The sequence below is a fragment of the Buceros rhinoceros genome, unplaced genomic scaffold, assembly GCF_000710305.1.
Source record: "Buceros rhinoceros silvestris isolate BGI_N320 unplaced genomic scaffold, ASM71030v1 scaffold5131, whole genome shotgun sequence".
In the NCBI taxonomy this organism is placed as follows: domain Eukaryota; kingdom Metazoa; phylum Chordata; class Aves; order Bucerotiformes; family Bucerotidae; genus Buceros; species Buceros rhinoceros.
In genome coordinates, this window is record NW_010392380.1 from 16,135 (window position 1) to 33,113 (window position 16,979).

Below are 16,979 nucleotides of genomic sequence, written 5' to 3' on the forward strand. Positions count from 1 at the left end.
CGGATGACTGCAAACCAAGCAATATTTGAATGCAGAATGAGAATTCTTTAAATATTAAGCCGGTTTTATCTTGTACTGGTGTAACACTTTTATTCACTGGTTAGGAAAAGTCAGCGTATATAGATAATACGGACTTGTCACAGCAAGTTGTAACTAAGTAAAGTCCTTTCTGGTTAACATCATAAATGGAGGGAATTTAAGCTTAATAAATCACTGAATCATAACCCTTGTTAGTTTTAATTTTTTAAGGTCGTATTGTCAGCCTTATAAACAGTGAAGTGTTACAGAAACAACTTTCTGTATGGAACAGCGTGGGAGAAAGATTAAAAGGTTCTGAAGATCAAAAGCTACTTTCTGTTGTCGGTAAACACAAAATTACCTTCTACCTCCTTGTGTAGTGCGTGTCATTGGTAAAAAATTCTCCTACACAAGCATTCCCTGGCAAGAACAGGCCTACTGAATTGTCCTGTAGAAGGCTGAAGCTGGGCACTGATCTGGAGCTTTGATTTGCAAGGCTGGAGTGAGTGATAGTGTAATAGCAACCTTATAAGCCTGCCAGGGTTATGTCAATCAATGATTCTGCCCAAAGGGGGATGTGAGTAACCCAAGGCCTGTTCTTTATTTCCCTGCCTACAGTGGATCTAATAAAAGAAATCACCACTCCCCAAAACACGGAATTTAAGATGCTTTTTTGAATTTCTTCTCTTTCCCAGGACCGCTACATGATCCTTGGCCAAAATGGTTTTTTTGTTAATGCATCAGATTCATTGGCTATAATTGCTGCCAATCTGTCTTGCATTCCATACTTTTGTCAGATGGGTGTACGAGGATTTGGCAGGAGCATGCCTACCAGCACAGCACTGGACAAGTAAGATGAAATGTTTATTTGTATCATCTTAATCATTACATCAGTTACCTCTTTGTTTTGTACTACGTACCAATTCCAAAACTGTGAAGTTTTTTGATAAGAGCATCTAATTTTCATAATCTTTATGTGCTTTATTGTTTTAACAATATTGATGATATTTTGATATTACTTAGACTGATTTTACCAACCCTTACTTGGATGAAAATTCAGTTTAATTCAGCCTGGAAAAGAAATAAATAGATTAAATCTTTTCAAGAGTACAAACACTGACTAGTAATTCCTTTTCCAAATAACTTTACTCTTCTTCTTAGCAAATAATGTTTTACAGCCTAATCTAGCAGCCCTTCTTAGTGGAGGTCATGGCAATTTGAAACAGGTAAAGTACTAATTCAGTACTACACAAGCATTAAACAAAACAAAACCCCCCTCTTATTTTAAGCCATTGAAATATATATTCTATCATTATATAGAGTGTTTGAGAAGGGACTGCAGGCAGTTATGAAATCCCTTCCCGGTTTTATGTTAAGTTAAAAAGTATACCTAAAGCTATTTCTGGTTAAGTCCAATTTGCTCTTTAAAGTTTTGCTGGGTGTGAATCCTTTGTTAGCAGCTGGATTTTGAACAAGCCTCATCCAGGCCTACATTTTCTGTAAATACAGGCGTAAGAGGATTAAGCTAAATATTATTGCTTTATATATTCTGTGTGGAAAAAGCATTCACTGAATTGGTTGTGTCTCGGTTCTCATTGCGTAGCTTTACTAACACAAGAATGATCTGCTGCCCCCATTAAGTATGTCCCATCAGGAAATGGTAATTTTTGAGTGAAGTGTAGCCTGTATGAAAAGGTTGATTGCTCTTTGAAAAGCAAGGATATAAAGGTGCTTCTCTTTTCAAGAATATCTGAAAGTACTAAATTCAGAGGTAGCATCTTGGCAGAGTCTCAGGGAAATATTTCTGGTAGGTAGATGCTAGTTTAAGGAAATACTGATAGGTCAGGGTTTGCTGTATTTGTTTATTCTGTTTCGAGATCCTAAAATCTCATTGTTTAAGTGAAAGCTGCCATTATTTTGAAATACTATATAAAATAAACAGATGTTCAAACCCAGGATATTTTCATTCCTCTAAGACTTGAAGAAATAGTGGCGTATAAATAAGTTTATCTGTTTTACCGAACTTTAAGAAAGTATGTCAGAAAGTATGAATGTACTGAAGTGCCCTTCAATAACACTGTGTCTACTTGAATTATGTTCTTGACAATGTTTACTTGACCTTCTGGAGCACAGATCGTCTCATGGTGATTACTGCCTTATTTAGTTCTGTAGAGCTAAGTCTGATTATTACATAAATCTGAGCAATTGATAATGATGGAAAGACATAAATATTTTCCCAGCCATTCTTAAAAATATTTATTATTATGAAGTTTGAGTCTATATCCAGGACACTTGATTTTTTTTTTTTCCCTTTCATTATGTGGTTATCTTTGTTTTCTTGAAGATTTAAAAGTTACGTATTCTGGACCAACTGGAGCAGTTCTGGAAAAGGGCCACAAAATTGACTAAGGGATTGGAGCAGAGAGAGATAGTATTGCTAAGCCTTAAAGAGAGAAGGTTCTGGGGGGAAATCTTGTCAATATGCATAAATACCCAATGGGGGATGAGACTCAGGATTCCAGATTCTGTCTTGCCTATGCTGAGCAGTGAGGAAGGCTCAATTCCCTCCACTTGCTTGTAATGCTCTTCTAGTGCTGCACAGGATGTTGACCACCTTTTTTTCCATAAAGGCTTACTGCTGGCTTATGGTCGACTCATGGTCCACCAGGATCTCAGGTCCTCTTCTAAACAGCAGCTGTTGGCCCCCAGTATGCGCTGATGCCAGGAATAATTCCTCCCCATGTGCAGGGCTTTGTGGCATTGCCTGTATTGCCTTTCAGGGGGTTCTTGTTTGGCAGTTTCTCCAGCCTTTTGAGGTCTATCTGAGTGACAGCACAATCCTGAGGCATATTTCTAATTCCAGTGTTGTGTTGTCTGTAAACTTCCTAAGGGAACACTCAGGCCTATTATCCAGGACATTAATGAAGATGTTAAACAATATTGGCCATAGTACTGACCTATGGAGGGCACCCCTAGTGACTGACCTCCAGCTAGATTTTGTGCTGCTGCTGATAATTGTTTGAGCCTTGGAATTTAGCCACTTTTCAATCCACCTCACTGTTGACTTACCTATTCTATGTTTCATTATTTTGTCTATGAGGATGTAATGGGAGAGAGAGTTGAAAGCCTTGCTAAAGTCAAGAGAGACAATATCCACTACTCTGTCCTTGTTCTCTGAGCCAGTCACCTCATTGTTGAAGGCTGTCAGATTGGTCAGTCATCATTTCCTCTTCATAGATCTATGCTGACTGCTTATGGAGGAGTTCCTTGTCCTCCATGAGTTTCAAAAAGATTTCCAGATCAGCTGCGCCATCTTCTTCGCAGGAATTAAGATGAGGTTGACTCGTTGTAGTTCTCTAGATTTTCTTTCTTGCCAGCATTGAAGGAAGGATTGATACTTGCTTTCAGTTCTCAGAAGGTTCCCCCAACTGACAGAACCTTTTGAAGAGAACGGAGAGTGTCCTTGAAATGAATCTTAACACCTGAGACTTCATGGACTTGTGTGTATCTAGTTTGTTTAAGGGTTTTCCAATGAGTTCCTCCTGTACTGAGGGTAGGGCTTGCTTAAGACTTCCACTCATCCCTCACCTCACTCTTGTCTTTAGAAGAAGATTCTTGTGTTACATAGTGCTAGTTGTAGTAGAAAGTCTAAATTGTTAAGGTCAGCGAAACATCTGACAGTGAAAGCTTGCGGGTATTGGTCAAAATGGATTTCATGAGATAAATCCTAGTGAACTTTGAAGTAGTGACTTTAATGAAGTAAGTAAAAAGTTTTGAGAGACATGTTAGATTGTCATCTGATGTTAGCTGTAATCTATCCTTTTTGCATAACTTTCCAAAGATGCTTGGCTTTTGCTGCCTTTGCAAGTATTAACTATTTTTCTTATATCAATGCTAAAGATTTTGTTACAAACTTCTAAAACTGATGTCAAAATACGCATCTGAATATTTATGGTGGATTTACCTTGACTGGCTGGCTGCCAGATGCCTACCCAGCCATTCTCTCACTCCATCTCCTCAACAGGACAGGAGGAGGAAATAGACTGAAAGAGCTCATGGCCTGGGGAGACAGGGACACACTTGCCAATTACTGTCATGGGCAAAAGACTTGAGAAAAAATATTTAATTTATTGCCAATTAAAATAGATTTGTATGGTGATAAACAGAAAACCTACAAATTAAACCAAGAACTTCCCCCCAGTCCTTTTTCCCAAGGCTTAACTCCATCATTCTTCTGCCTTCTTCACCCTCAGCAGTGGAGGGGGATGGGAAATGGGGTTGGGGTCGGTAGATAACAGCTTCCCCCTGCCACTTCTTGTTCCTCACACTGCTCCCCTGTCCAGCCTGGGCTTGCTTCATGGGCTGCAGTCTTTTAGGAAAAAGCTTGGTCCAGTGTGAGCTCTCTGCCAGCTGCATCTCTTGTCTGGAAATACCCATCTACTCCACTATGGTTCTCTCCATGGGCTGCAGGGTAATCTCTGCTCCAGCACCCGGAGCAACTCTTTCACCCCTTCTCCCTTTTTTGACATTGTTTTTCACAGTACTGGTTCTTCCTCAACCCTCACTGCTGGGCAGCTTTTTGCCCTTTTTGTTTTTCCAGAGGGGCACCAGCTTGGCTGCTGAGCTTAGCTGTGCCCTGTGATGGGTCTGTTGGAGTTGACTGGAACTGTCTGCATTCAGCATGGGGTAGCCCTGGTCTCATCTCACAGACGCTGTCCCTGCCAGCCCCTCATTGGCAAATCCTGCCATGTACACCCAGTACAACACCTAAACCAAATCCTTTACATACTTAAATATTTCTCTCATATCTGGACTGTCATTCATTCAAATTAGCATTTATTCCATTTGAGGTAGTAGCAGGCCTTCTTGTATACAAAGATTAAGTGGTAAGTTTTGTTCTTATTCTTACCAGTCTACATCCATGGGTTTCTTAGACATGTCCTACTTACCTCACTAGATTTAATCTAGAGGCATGACAGCTTGAGTTAGTTGCAGTTTGGCCTCTAATAGAAGTGCATTGCTGTTTGGTTCCAGGGGAATGGTTGTTTAAGAATACTTTGAAAAGTCTTTTTTTGTTAGTGAATTAGAAGAAATAAATAAAGGAAAAGGACTTTCATACTAACTGTTATCTACATCTGTAATAGTACAGACAAGAATAAGAACAACACTTGATTAAAAAGGGAGGGAAAGCACACTTATAAACAGAGTACTTAAAAAATATTTCTACTGTGCTGTTGAGTGCTGATATTCCTTGTTTTCTGTATTCCTTTGTTTTACACTAGAAATAGAGAAAAATACAGGTGATTGAAAAATGTGGCAATGTTTATAATTGTAGATAGCAGAAACAGTGCCTAGGATAAGAAAATAAAAAAGTTAGTCTTCCTGCAGAAGTTAGGAAATAGTAACTTCACGCACATCTAACTAGGAATTTAATAATACAGTCACTATCCCGTAAACAATAAACGTGCTTGGAAATCTTTTCCCAGTGGGTGTTACCAGAGATAATGATGGTCAAAAGGATCTTGTATGTGGACATCCCTTAATTTTTTTCCATGGTGTCATCACAATGTCTCTGGGATAACGCTTCTTTGGTCATCAGAACCCCACTATTGTCTGAAAAGTAAAATTTGATTTCTGTCTACAAGATGAATCTTCTTATTGTAGTGTGTCCACCTGTTACTTTTGGCCCACTTCTGGACCTTGTTGGTGGGTGGCTTTCGTGTGAAGGGAATTGGATCAATTCCTGTCCACTTGGCTACTGTATTCTGAGGTCATGGACCTCTCTTCTGAAGTCTGTGCTAGAGAGTAAATAAAAACCACTTCTTACAGCGCATCCATATTGTGTGGCCACAGTTTAGCCTAAATCATTGTAATATTGTTCTTCTTTAGCTGTAAAAGAAAAAAAAATCAAACATAGTACTTGAAAGAAAGTATTTATAATGTCTGGTGCTTTTTCATTTGTGTGCTTGAGGATGTGTTGTTCAATAGTTTTTCACATTATTATTAAACTTAAACAGAAGGAAGCAATAATACAGAGGACTCTAAATGTTGCTTGGGAATATAGCATTAACAAATGAAGCAGCGGATTGCAAAATAATTTACTCAAAATGTTTAACATTTGTATGTGTTTGCTTGATGTGACTGTTGGAATAAACTAGCATGTACTGTAGGGAGAATGTAACAGTTGACAGGAAACATCTGCTTTAATATGCTCCAACATCAACACGATTGTGGCGATACATCTCCAGACTTCAATTCTTTGCTGATAGGTATCATTAGGTTGGTGTTCTTTTTCTTGCGGGGAATGCGAAGCTCTGTAGCTTTGTTCAACAAACAGTTCTTTCTTCATATCCTTGTATTCTGGTTTATCTGATGTCTGCATAATAGGAAGGGAAATGAAACACCAAGATGTTAGCTCATGGTCTACAATATGAGAATCACAAGGGTGAGTAAAAATTGTTTCTGCAGGAGTTATGAAGCTGGGTGGTTTTGGAAAGTATCAGTCAAGTTGGTTGTTGAGAGAATACTGCTGTGATAGTTTCTACAGCCAGATAATTTCAAAAGCATGTAGGTGCTCTGATTATACTTACGCTGAGGAAAGCGAAACACGGAATCATAGAATGGTAGGGGTTGGAAGGGACCTCTGGAGAGATCATCCAGTCCAACCCCTCTGCAAAAGGAGGTTAACCCAGAGCAAGTTGGACAGGATTGCAAACAGGGGTGGGTGTTTTGAGTATCTCCAAAGAAGGAGACTCCACAGCCTCTCTGGTTCCAGTGCTCTGTCACCCTCAAAGTAAAGAATTTTTTCCTTATGTTCAGATGGATCTTCCTGTGTGCCTGTAACCCCTTGTCCTGTCGCTGAGCATCACTGAAAAGAGCCTGGCCCCATCCTTGTGTCACACTCCCTTTAGATACTTATAGGCATTGGTAAGATCCCCTCTGACTTCTCCAGGCTAAACAGACCCAGGTCTCTCAGCCTTTCCTTGTCAGAGAGATGCTCCAGTTTCCTAATTATTTTTGTAACCTTTCACTGGACTCTCTTTAGTAGTTTCTTGTCTCTCTTGAACTGGGAAGCCCAGAACTGGACACAGTGCTCCAGGTGTGGCTTCACTAGGGCAAAGTAGAGGGGGAGGAGAACCTCCCTCAACCTGCTGGTTACACTCTTCTTAATGCACCCCAAGATACTGTTGGCCTTGTTGGCCACAAGAGCACATTGCTGGCTCATGGTTAACCTGTTATTCCAAGGTCTTTCTCTGCAGAGGTGCTTTGCAGCAGTTCAGCCCCTAAACTGTACTGGTGCATGGGGTTATTCCTCCCCAGGTGCAGGACCCTACGCTTGCCCTTGTTGATCTCATTAGGCTGCTTTCTGCCCATCTCTTCAGCCTGTCCAGCACCTTACCATGCAGCACCCTGCCACTTTACATCGGGTAGCTCATATTTTAATGCATCCTTTTTCATCTAAGTGTTCTGTCTGCTGGTTGTCTATTTCCTATTCCATCAGCTAGAGGCAGATTTTAAGAGAATCTCCAGTGACAGTGACTGTTCTAACTTTTTTTAAAAAAATGTCTTAATGGAGCGAAGGGCAGAGACATGATGAGTTCTAAACAAACTGTTTCAGGTGCAGGAAGAAGTCATCAAGAAACTCTTAAATTCACAGTGCTGGTTTAGAGCATTTTGTCTGAAGAACAGCAGATAGTTTTGCTTAAATGGCTCTGAATGCTCGTTTATTCAGGACAGGAGCCCAAACATTATAAGCAGCCATGAATGACGCAAAGACAGAATGAAAAATAGTAATGAACTGTTGTCTTACAGTTATTTTGCCTAGCTACCTGTCAAAGTTTGCCCAGCTACAGCAAAGGCTGGATTTCTGCTTACTCGTTATTAGCAGGTGGGTTGCGCTCTTTGTACTGCTTAGAGAGGAGCAGCACTGCTCTTGGAGTTATTACCTCATTGTGAGAATTAGGAAACAAAGAAAAAGTTGGCTGTTTGGTAGGAATTGTCCAAGAAGACGTCTTCTCCTCATTCTTAGCTTAGGTCAGGTTGCTTTTGCCTTTCACTCCTACCTGGAAGCACTACAGAAACAAATTATCTCCACTAAGAAATAATGAACATTTCTCTTTGCCATTTAAAACACAATTATAATAGAAGGATACCACAAGAGCATAATGAAGTTTGAATAATGGGCTAGTGTGTACTGTGTTATGTCAAAGTTAAGCTACGTACGAAAATTGGTACAGGTTGATGGGGAGGTGAAGAGATAAGAGCTGACTGTTCTTCTGCAAGTAGTTCCCAGGGCGTGGTGCCAGCAAGCACAGTGCTTGGGAGGCAGTGGTCTAAGCTCAAGTCTCAACCAGGGAATGGAGAACAAGGAGACGTCCTTTCCTCCTGAAGCATTGGACCCTTCCTATATGTTTTCATTGTGGGGTGTATTGTCCATTCTAAGTGCTTCTGCTGCTTTTTCCTGTTAAGCTTATTCTTTCTTCTGTAAACTCTGAAAAACAGTTTTTTGATGAATTAACGAATGGCTTTTTATCACATGAGCAGTAGCAGTTAAAGAAACATACCTCTGGTCAGGGAGAACAACAGCACACCACAATCCATTTGTGTCTTTGTGATTATTTCCTTGAATTCTTCATTTACAAGTCAAGTTCTGCATCATTTTTTTGGTCTGTCCTTTCTTGTGAATCTGAGGCTTATTGTTTTTATGTAGCCATCTGCTTTTCTTCTGTATTGTTGATCACCTGTTTTAATGAAGAAGTCTGTGCCAGGAGCAGGATAGGCGCTGTGCATTTCTTTCTCAGCATGGACATCCTTTACTATTCAGTTGTAAGGGATTCTTCCAACATAAAGCCTTCTCCAAGTTATGAGTTAATCTTTATACATTGTTGATACTGTGTTCACTTTGTGACTGTGATTTGTTCAAGTTATGCCAGTTGTGACCTCACTTTTTTATCTTCCTTCAGTAGGGTAAGTCACTCTCACTTTCTCTTATCTGGAATAGGCTTGCTGTGAATTTTTTAAGACACCTCTGTCAAACTGAGTCCATGTCACGTACAAGTTTTTAAATTAGATGGAGCAGAAGGGCAAGTTCTATTCTGGAATGCTGCAGAAGGACGAGTATATACAGCTTTGACGAATGTAATGTAAGATGTCTGAAGTATAATAGGAAGTTGTTGAGCACTGTGATTGGAAATTTGTTCAGGATTTGGAACTTTTGAAATAACATTGTGATACTAAAACCAGCCATATATGCATGTCCTCTGTATATTTGCATATCTAGTGAAGTGTAGTTTTTCTGTATCAGCTTTCAAATCTGTTGTGCAACTAAAGGTTTTATTTACACAGATATGACATGTTTGAAAAAATCGGTGGAGGGAAAAACCCCCTGTCATTTCAAGGCATCATGTCCTTTCATTAGTTGTGCCCTTTGTTTTTGTTTCTACAAGGTACTTGTAATCTAACTGTTACCCTTTCATGCCTGAATGTCTGCTAAACAGTGGAGGTGATTTATCATTGCAGATATTTTTAGGAATATCTTAAAGGAGCTGTCTTTTTATCTTTTTTTTTAATGCTGGATTTGGTATGCTTTAATATAGTGACTGTTTGCATTTGACTGTTGCCTTATCTTTAGCTGAGAAAATACCTGAGAGACTGATGCTGCTGTCCTGGAAAGTGTTAAGAATAAACACTTATCCCACATACATCCAAAATGTGGCCTGCTATGATCAGAGTGGGCAGCATGTTTTCGTCAGTGCAGACTAGGATAATGAAATACTAGATAGCCAAGAATACAGTGCGCTGCAACAGTCAAATGCAAACAGTCACTGTACTAAAGCATACCAAATCCAGTGTGTTGCATACTTCTAAACCTTCCAGGAGAGAACTGATTGATACTGTAACTTGTGTTCTTCAGTGGCTGCATTTTGCTGCATTTTCAAGGTCAGAAATCATGTCGGTGTCCTGTGAAATATCACTAGAAAACCCTGTGTTGTCCTTTATAGATGAATGATAAGAAAGGCTAGGCAGTCCTGTGGCTTATCTACTTTCACTTTACGTACAACTTAGTTTTTGGTGGGAGAGGGATTCACTGGCCAACTCTGAGCCTGTAGGTGACTGGTCCCTGTAAAGAATGGCAGGCTGCAGAGCAGCCTTACACAACATACAGCTCTTGCTCTCATTCACAGATAGATGCTTTTTGGTCTGTGCCTGGAGTGGACAGCTATAGCTGCTTAGCCTAAAATGAGCAGCTTCACTGATTGTGCCATGTGCAGCTTCCTGGACTGAGTACAGAAAAGTGTATTGAAAGTATTGAAAGCTCTCTTTATTTAAAAGGAAAAGATGAGTTGAAAACTATGCAGTGCTCTGTTTCCAGATTAAGCTTGCTGTAACCAAGGTCAGTTTGTCCACCAAAGTTAGAGAGCACAAAATTTGGTGCTCAGTGGGACATAACTGTGTCACAGACTTTTGTGTGGGCTTAATATGCCACGTGAAAAAAACTACCTGAGAAAAATAAACTTTTTCAAAAGATTCTGAGGAGGCCTTGCAGTGTGCAATCAACAGATGCTGGGATAACAGAAAGGCTACAGTTCTCTTAGTGCTGCATCTATCTTATATCTCAAAAAATATACATCTATGAATAAACAACAGGAATTTCTACAAATGACCTGATAAAAATGTCCCAAAGTGTGTTAATTAAAAAAAGCTGAGGAATTTTATTACTGCAAGTCAGTTACAGAAGACTTTGTGACTACTAAAAGGAAGTTTAAAATAAAATAAAGGCCCCTTTTCTTTCAAGGGCTTACACATTCTTATTTTGTGCTTCAACCTAGAAAGGCTTCCACATGGATTACTCTTGTCTGAGCAAATTTTGCCTGTGCTGGACAGCACAACTGATATCAGCCCAAGAGCAACCTCTCCCATCAAAGGATTTTTTGTAAATGGGTGACCCTCACAGAGAAGGTTTCCTGCTGGTTTCAAAGAAAACCTTTTTGGCACAAAATTTTGGAACAGTGTGTTTAAAATTCTGCTTCTTCTGTGTATTAAAGTATAATCTTCTGCTAAGTTATTTATATTGTTTACAAATTAAGAAGATGATAGGAAATCGTTTCTTTAAATTCTGGGTCTTTTGAAGGTCTCTGTAAGACTGTGACAGAGCCTGGGTACTTACCATTACTTGAGGAAGTGTGAGAGTCCTGTTAGAACAGATCTTACTTTAAATTGTAGTCACTTAAATTGTCAGATTAGTTTTGGAGAAGAAGAAACTGTCTTCTGTTTCCTTCTGTGGGGGAAGGAAACAGACCTCAGATCTTTCCAACTTCGATCATTCTGTGATTCGGTACTAACAGAATACTGCCTATTTCTATGGCATGTGTTAGTTTCTTCTTCCTTTATAATTTTTTCTATTTCTGTGAACACTATCCAAAAGTTGTGAAATGGCTGGGAAGAGAAAGGACGAAAGCAAAGTATCATAACCACATTAAGCCCTTGCTAATTCTTACTCTCTAAAATCCACAGAATAGTTTGCAACTGAGAAAAACCAGAGCTAGTGTAAGGAAGGAAATCCAAATCTAAGCAGCATCATTAGGGAGTGATTCTTGTGTCTCAGCCAGGAAGGGCATGAATAACCTTAGGGATTACTGCAGTATGTCTGGAGAGCATGGACACATGCTTGCCAGGTAGTTGGACTTCTCTTCATTTGTACTATGAACTCTGCAATCAAACCTCAGATTCTGTGTGCATCTACATTACATATATGTGCAATTTGGTCAAGCCTGTCAGAGTTCAAGACACATCTGGACAATGCTGTTAGTCATGTGGTTTAGTTTTAGGTAGTCCTGCAAGGATCAGGGAGTTGGACTCGATGATCCGTATGGATCCCTTCCAACCTGAGATATTCTATGATTCTGTGATTCTAATTTCACCTCACGGAGACTCTAGGCACTGTGCCAGCTGGTTTTTTTATGTGAAAGACAAAATTGTGTGGGGTATGTTGCTGCCAAAGCACATCTTTCCCTCACTGTATGCTCAAAGCAATGCTTGTGTTTGTTAGTTGTCTTTAGCAAAGCAGCTTTTGTCTCTTACTTTGTCGTTACTTTTAGCACAGCCATATCTAGATACTGAATATGTCAACAGCTGTCTCTAGTCATTCTATTAGAGCTTGTGTGAAGGGGACAATGAAGTTTTCAGAAGTCAGGGCCTCACAGGCACTCTGTCCTGAAGGTTATACTTCCTTTGGGAGTTGACTCTTGAAACATTTACAAAAGAGGGTGTGAAGTTATGCATTTTGGATCTGAATCTTGAACTGGTGACTAAAGCAACATGAGAACAGTGTTTGGTGTGAAACATCATGATGAGTACACCTGTTGGCATCCCACACGCTGAACAACCCCAAAATAAGAGAGTTACAGAGACCGGATCTTGTGCAAAGCTTTCCAAAACATTTGTAACCAAGAGAAACAGCTGAAAACATTAGTTACTGGAATACCTTTCGCTAGAAGTTTTCAAACCTGTAACTTGGTGTTCATGGAAATGTACAGTTTAAAGGCAGTGATGGCATTTTCATAAACTTTTATATTATACGTGGAAGGTTTTGTGTGTGTTATTTATATGAAAGAGAAGAAGAGTAATTTCCCATATACATATATATAGCTTGCAACTGTAACGCATAAATAGTATTTTACCCTAACTGATTTGGCTGGGAGACTAGTGAGAGTTTTCTTATTTTCCTCACTTCTGTAAGTCACTCGTTTGAGTTTCTGAAACATATGTGCTTTGTTGTTGGTGAAACTCATGAGGGTTTTGCTTTCCAAGTAGCATTTATTACCACTGAAACAACATCATGAGGTTGAAAAATGTTGCAGTATGGACTAAGCCATAGCCTGTAAATCTCCTCAAAGAATTTGTCTTTTTTGCTTATTTCATGTGATAGTATGGATCTCAGGTGTGTTATCTGTAGGATTACAGCACCATGGGAACCTGCACTTTGTCTGTGTGAGCACTAGAAGGTATTTATTTCTATCTCTAACTACCAAAGGTCAGCAATGTCTTCCTAGTACTCCAGCATGTCCTTTTATTGAAGTGTCATAAACATTACTAATCATTATAAGTAGTCTAGGTTAAGGGACATCCATAATCATAGTAATTCATGTTAAGAGATTTTCAGCGCCCTGGCTGTTTGGTCCTTGTTCCTATTTTGTTCAGGTTTCTTGCATTTCCACTTTTACTGTGTACTTTTCTTCTAGAAAGGGTGAGAGAAGAACCCCATACTTTGGCTATTTTCTACCACCAAACACCACAATACTGTGGGGAAATTTTCTTACTCCCTGCCCAAGATTGACAGAATTCTATGGGTATACTTCCAGGAGAGCATGCTATAGGTGCCACTCTCTATTGCTTTTTCTGCAGTAACTCTTATTGTTCCTCTGATAGGTAGCTCACAGCATGATGTGAGCCTTCTGTAATATACCAGAGAGCCTCCTTACATATTATCAATGTGCTGGCATTACAGGTCATTTGAATGGCCTGCAGAATCTTTCTGTGATTCCAGAGAGGAATAATACATATATGGCAAATGTCTTCATACATGTACTACTGGGTTGTGTTAGGAAATCAGCTTAGTCATAGATCTATTTGTAAGTTGGAGAATTAAGTTCTTTAGCACCTGCTCCTGACTGCTGATCACTCACTAATGGGGTAGTCTCCTGGATTATTTTATCTCTGCAGTCATCCAGTGTCATATTTTTCTCAGTATCTTTCTTTCCATGTGAAGATTGATTTCTTAGGGAAGACTGGACATGATGTGTTCGTAAGAGTAGCTCCTTCATTCACTGGATGTCAGCCCTCGTGCACTGGTCCATACTAGCTCTTGGTTCTTGAATCTGGGAGTAAAGAGTTAATTCTACACCCCTCCTAGTTGCCTAAGTCTTGCTTAGATCATTTTTCAGAAAGACAAGAATTTGTGATCTAAAATCAGATGAGTCTATGTTCTCAGGAGACCTACCGTGAACTGTGAGATTACTTCCTCTTGTTCAAATGAATCAGCTCCCCATCAGATACACCTAAAGCTCTCTTCTTTTGTCAAAACTCTGTACAAACATGGTTTGTTTTGCTCTTTGTCTTATAATTTAGAAATGCCGAAGAGGACTGATTAGTGCTGGCTTTTGCCAGTTCTAGGATCTTACAGACACTGTTACCAGTCTGTGAGTTGCACGCACCTCCTCCAGTTTTAAATCTGGATTTTGCAAAAGTTGCCTTCGTGATGGTTATCTCTCAGCCAGCATAATTAGCACATTTATGTTCCTGTAACTCACTGGAATGGAATATTGGTAGAATATCCTGCTGAGTTTACTGTAACAATATTTAACTGCAGCTTAAACTAACCCATCAGACCCTTCCTTTTCTGTCCTTACAGCCACCATCAAGTGCAGGATGAATCAAGCTCCACATGTCATATGCTGTGTTCTTCCTGTGCCTGCTGCTCATGCCTCAGTTTAAGGAGAGTTGTTCTACACACTCCTTATTTAACCAGCTATCTTTAAGATCTTTTAAACATCACCCTGTAATGTGGGAGACTCCTGGAAAGTGACCATAAATGAGTTGAATCCATATGAGCAGAGACTCAGAGAAGAAAAATAACTTCTTGATGTTCAGTAACAGTTTATTCTAGAGGTTTTTTTTCTCCCACATGGATCCATCAAACAGGCCTTACTACTGTGAGCTTTGGAGTTTGTTTCAGCTACAATTAATTTGTTAGTGATGGCTGATAACTGGTCAAGCTAATCGGTTTGATGGGCCTTGAGTACAAGTTTAAATAAAGTCCTATAAAGGACAGAATTTTCCTATGGGTACTTCTGGTTAAAGGCAAAAGAAGGTTCTGCAGAGGCTGGGCAGGAGGAACATGCAATTTATAGTCTCAGCACAAACATCTCAGTTTGTCTGGTTCTGGTTACACTAGAATTTCACTGTGCTTCTTTATAGCGTGCCTGCAGCATCGTGTCATCGTGTTTTCCTATGTAGATGTTATTATGGATGAACACATCCATTTTGTGCTTCGAAATTACTTCTTCCCTCCCTTTAAAACAATAAACCTTTCAACTTTATCATTATTTACACAGATCTATCCACCTCGGCATCATTTTTTTCCTCTTCAGAAGGAGCAGTATTTCTGTCTGCAAGGGACTGGGTTTGTTAGTAGATTTCTTGGAAACAAGTCTTAAGTACACATAACAAGTCTTATAATGGGTGTTTAATACTCAGTAAAGCAATATAGTTGATTTTTGCCTCCTGGCACCAGTTCAGCAAAATACTTAAGCACACTTAACTTCTGGACTTGTGAAAATCCCCACAGATTCGAATGGAAATATCAAAGCCTTTTGTAAATGTTTATTTTTAAAAAAGGAACTTAGCATATAGAAAAATAAAATTTTGTACAAAAGTACTAGTTTTTCCATGACTCCAATGCTTTATCTTTCCCCTGATTTTATTATGCACTCTCCACACTCATTGTCCTGTAAAGGAGAAGTTGAAGTTGGGCTGTGTCTGAGTCAGCATCCTTTCTATAAATCTCAGCATGGGTGGCACACTGGAGCAGGGCTGAAAAAACATAGAAGACATGGGAGTGGCAGAGGGAAACACAGTTCAGAAGACTGGGTTGCATGTCCACAGACAGTACTGTAGTTTGAAATCGTATAAAACTTGCAAATGTTCTGAACACTGCCCCAGCTAGGGAAAATACAGTGTAGTAATTCAGCAAAGCCTGAATCCTACCGACTTCACACAGTGCAGTGCTTGTGGTGGAAGCCTGGGAAAGCCTATACGTCTGCATGGTACAGTACAGAGCGGTGCAGAGATCCTGTTGAGAGTCCCAGTGCCTGTGCATTTGTAGCAGAGCGCCAAACCCGGCCTGTGAAGGAGACCAACCAGTGGGGGCACAGTGCTGCATTGCTGGGACCAGACTGCCTCCTGCTTAACAGAGAGTTTCTTTGCCATGAGGTTATAGATCTCTGAACTGTGCTCAGTTGCATGGTATGGCATGGGTTTTACTGTCATTTGCACCTTCAGAGCTGCTTTGGTGGGTATCCAGCAAAACTTAAATCACTCCAGTCCACTTGTCCCACAAAAATTTGGGCTACGTATTTTGTGGAGCAGCAGCTGAGAAATGCTGCAGACTTCTTCCTGGTTTCCTTTCTTGTTTCTTGTCATCCTGTCACGTGTGTTTTCCCTCACATACAGGAGAAGAGGACGCCAGTATAAATTCTGTGCTTAGAATAAACTCTTGCTCTTAGCAAACACAGTGCAGATTCAGGCTGTCAGTCTGGGTTAGTTTTAAAAACTGCATTAATTCTGACTGGCATCATTCAGTGGGAGAGAAAGAAAAGAGAAGTGTTTGCTATGTGAAGAGTTAAAAAGAATAAAATTATTGATAGTCTGGAAACAGAATTTTACACTCAACTAATTCTTGTTTTTTACTTAATTACTTTTTAGTAACTGACTGCAGTAAGAGCACAAATACTTCTTCTGGAATAAAAGGTTTCTCATTATGATTATATTAATTTTTTTTTTAAAAAAGGCAGGAAGAATTATTTTTCTCTTGACCTACTAATGTATTTATTACAGGTGAATTCCAATGTTAAAGACTATTTCAAGAAAGTGCTCCTTAGTGGCTCTACTCACAGCAAACACTTCTGCGTCAATATTTATTCGGTTTAATTTTACTAATATTGTGCAAAGTCTAGCATCCTATCAGTTATGTTTGTTTCTGATTCTTTTCTGAACATTTGCTCCATGCTAAAATGTGTCGAAGTGCTGAGATTTTTTTAAAAGCTGACAAAAGGGATTTTTTTTTTTCTGGAGACTGCGAAGGATTGTGTGTTTTCTTCTCTGTCCATGCCATGATAGTATGTATGGCTGAGCAGAAACAAATGTCGTATGTTCATTGGCCGGTTTCCTGTCTGAGCAAGAGG

General features: G+C 39.6%; 1 protein-coding gene across 1 annotated transcript in view; it reads left to right on the plus strand.

Moving 5' to 3' along the window:
• The window catches only part of LOC104488190 (phosphoglucomutase-like protein 5), a gene marked incomplete at its 3' end in the record, with an annotated part of 51,536 nt that overhangs the window by 16,011 nt on the left and 18,546 nt on the right, over positions 1-16,979 (plus strand). The window contains exon 6 of the mRNA XM_010144440.1: positions 714-868. Coding sequence (XP_010142742.1) covers positions 714-868 — 155 coding nt within the window. The remainder of the gene's footprint in view (positions 1-713; positions 869-16,979) is intronic.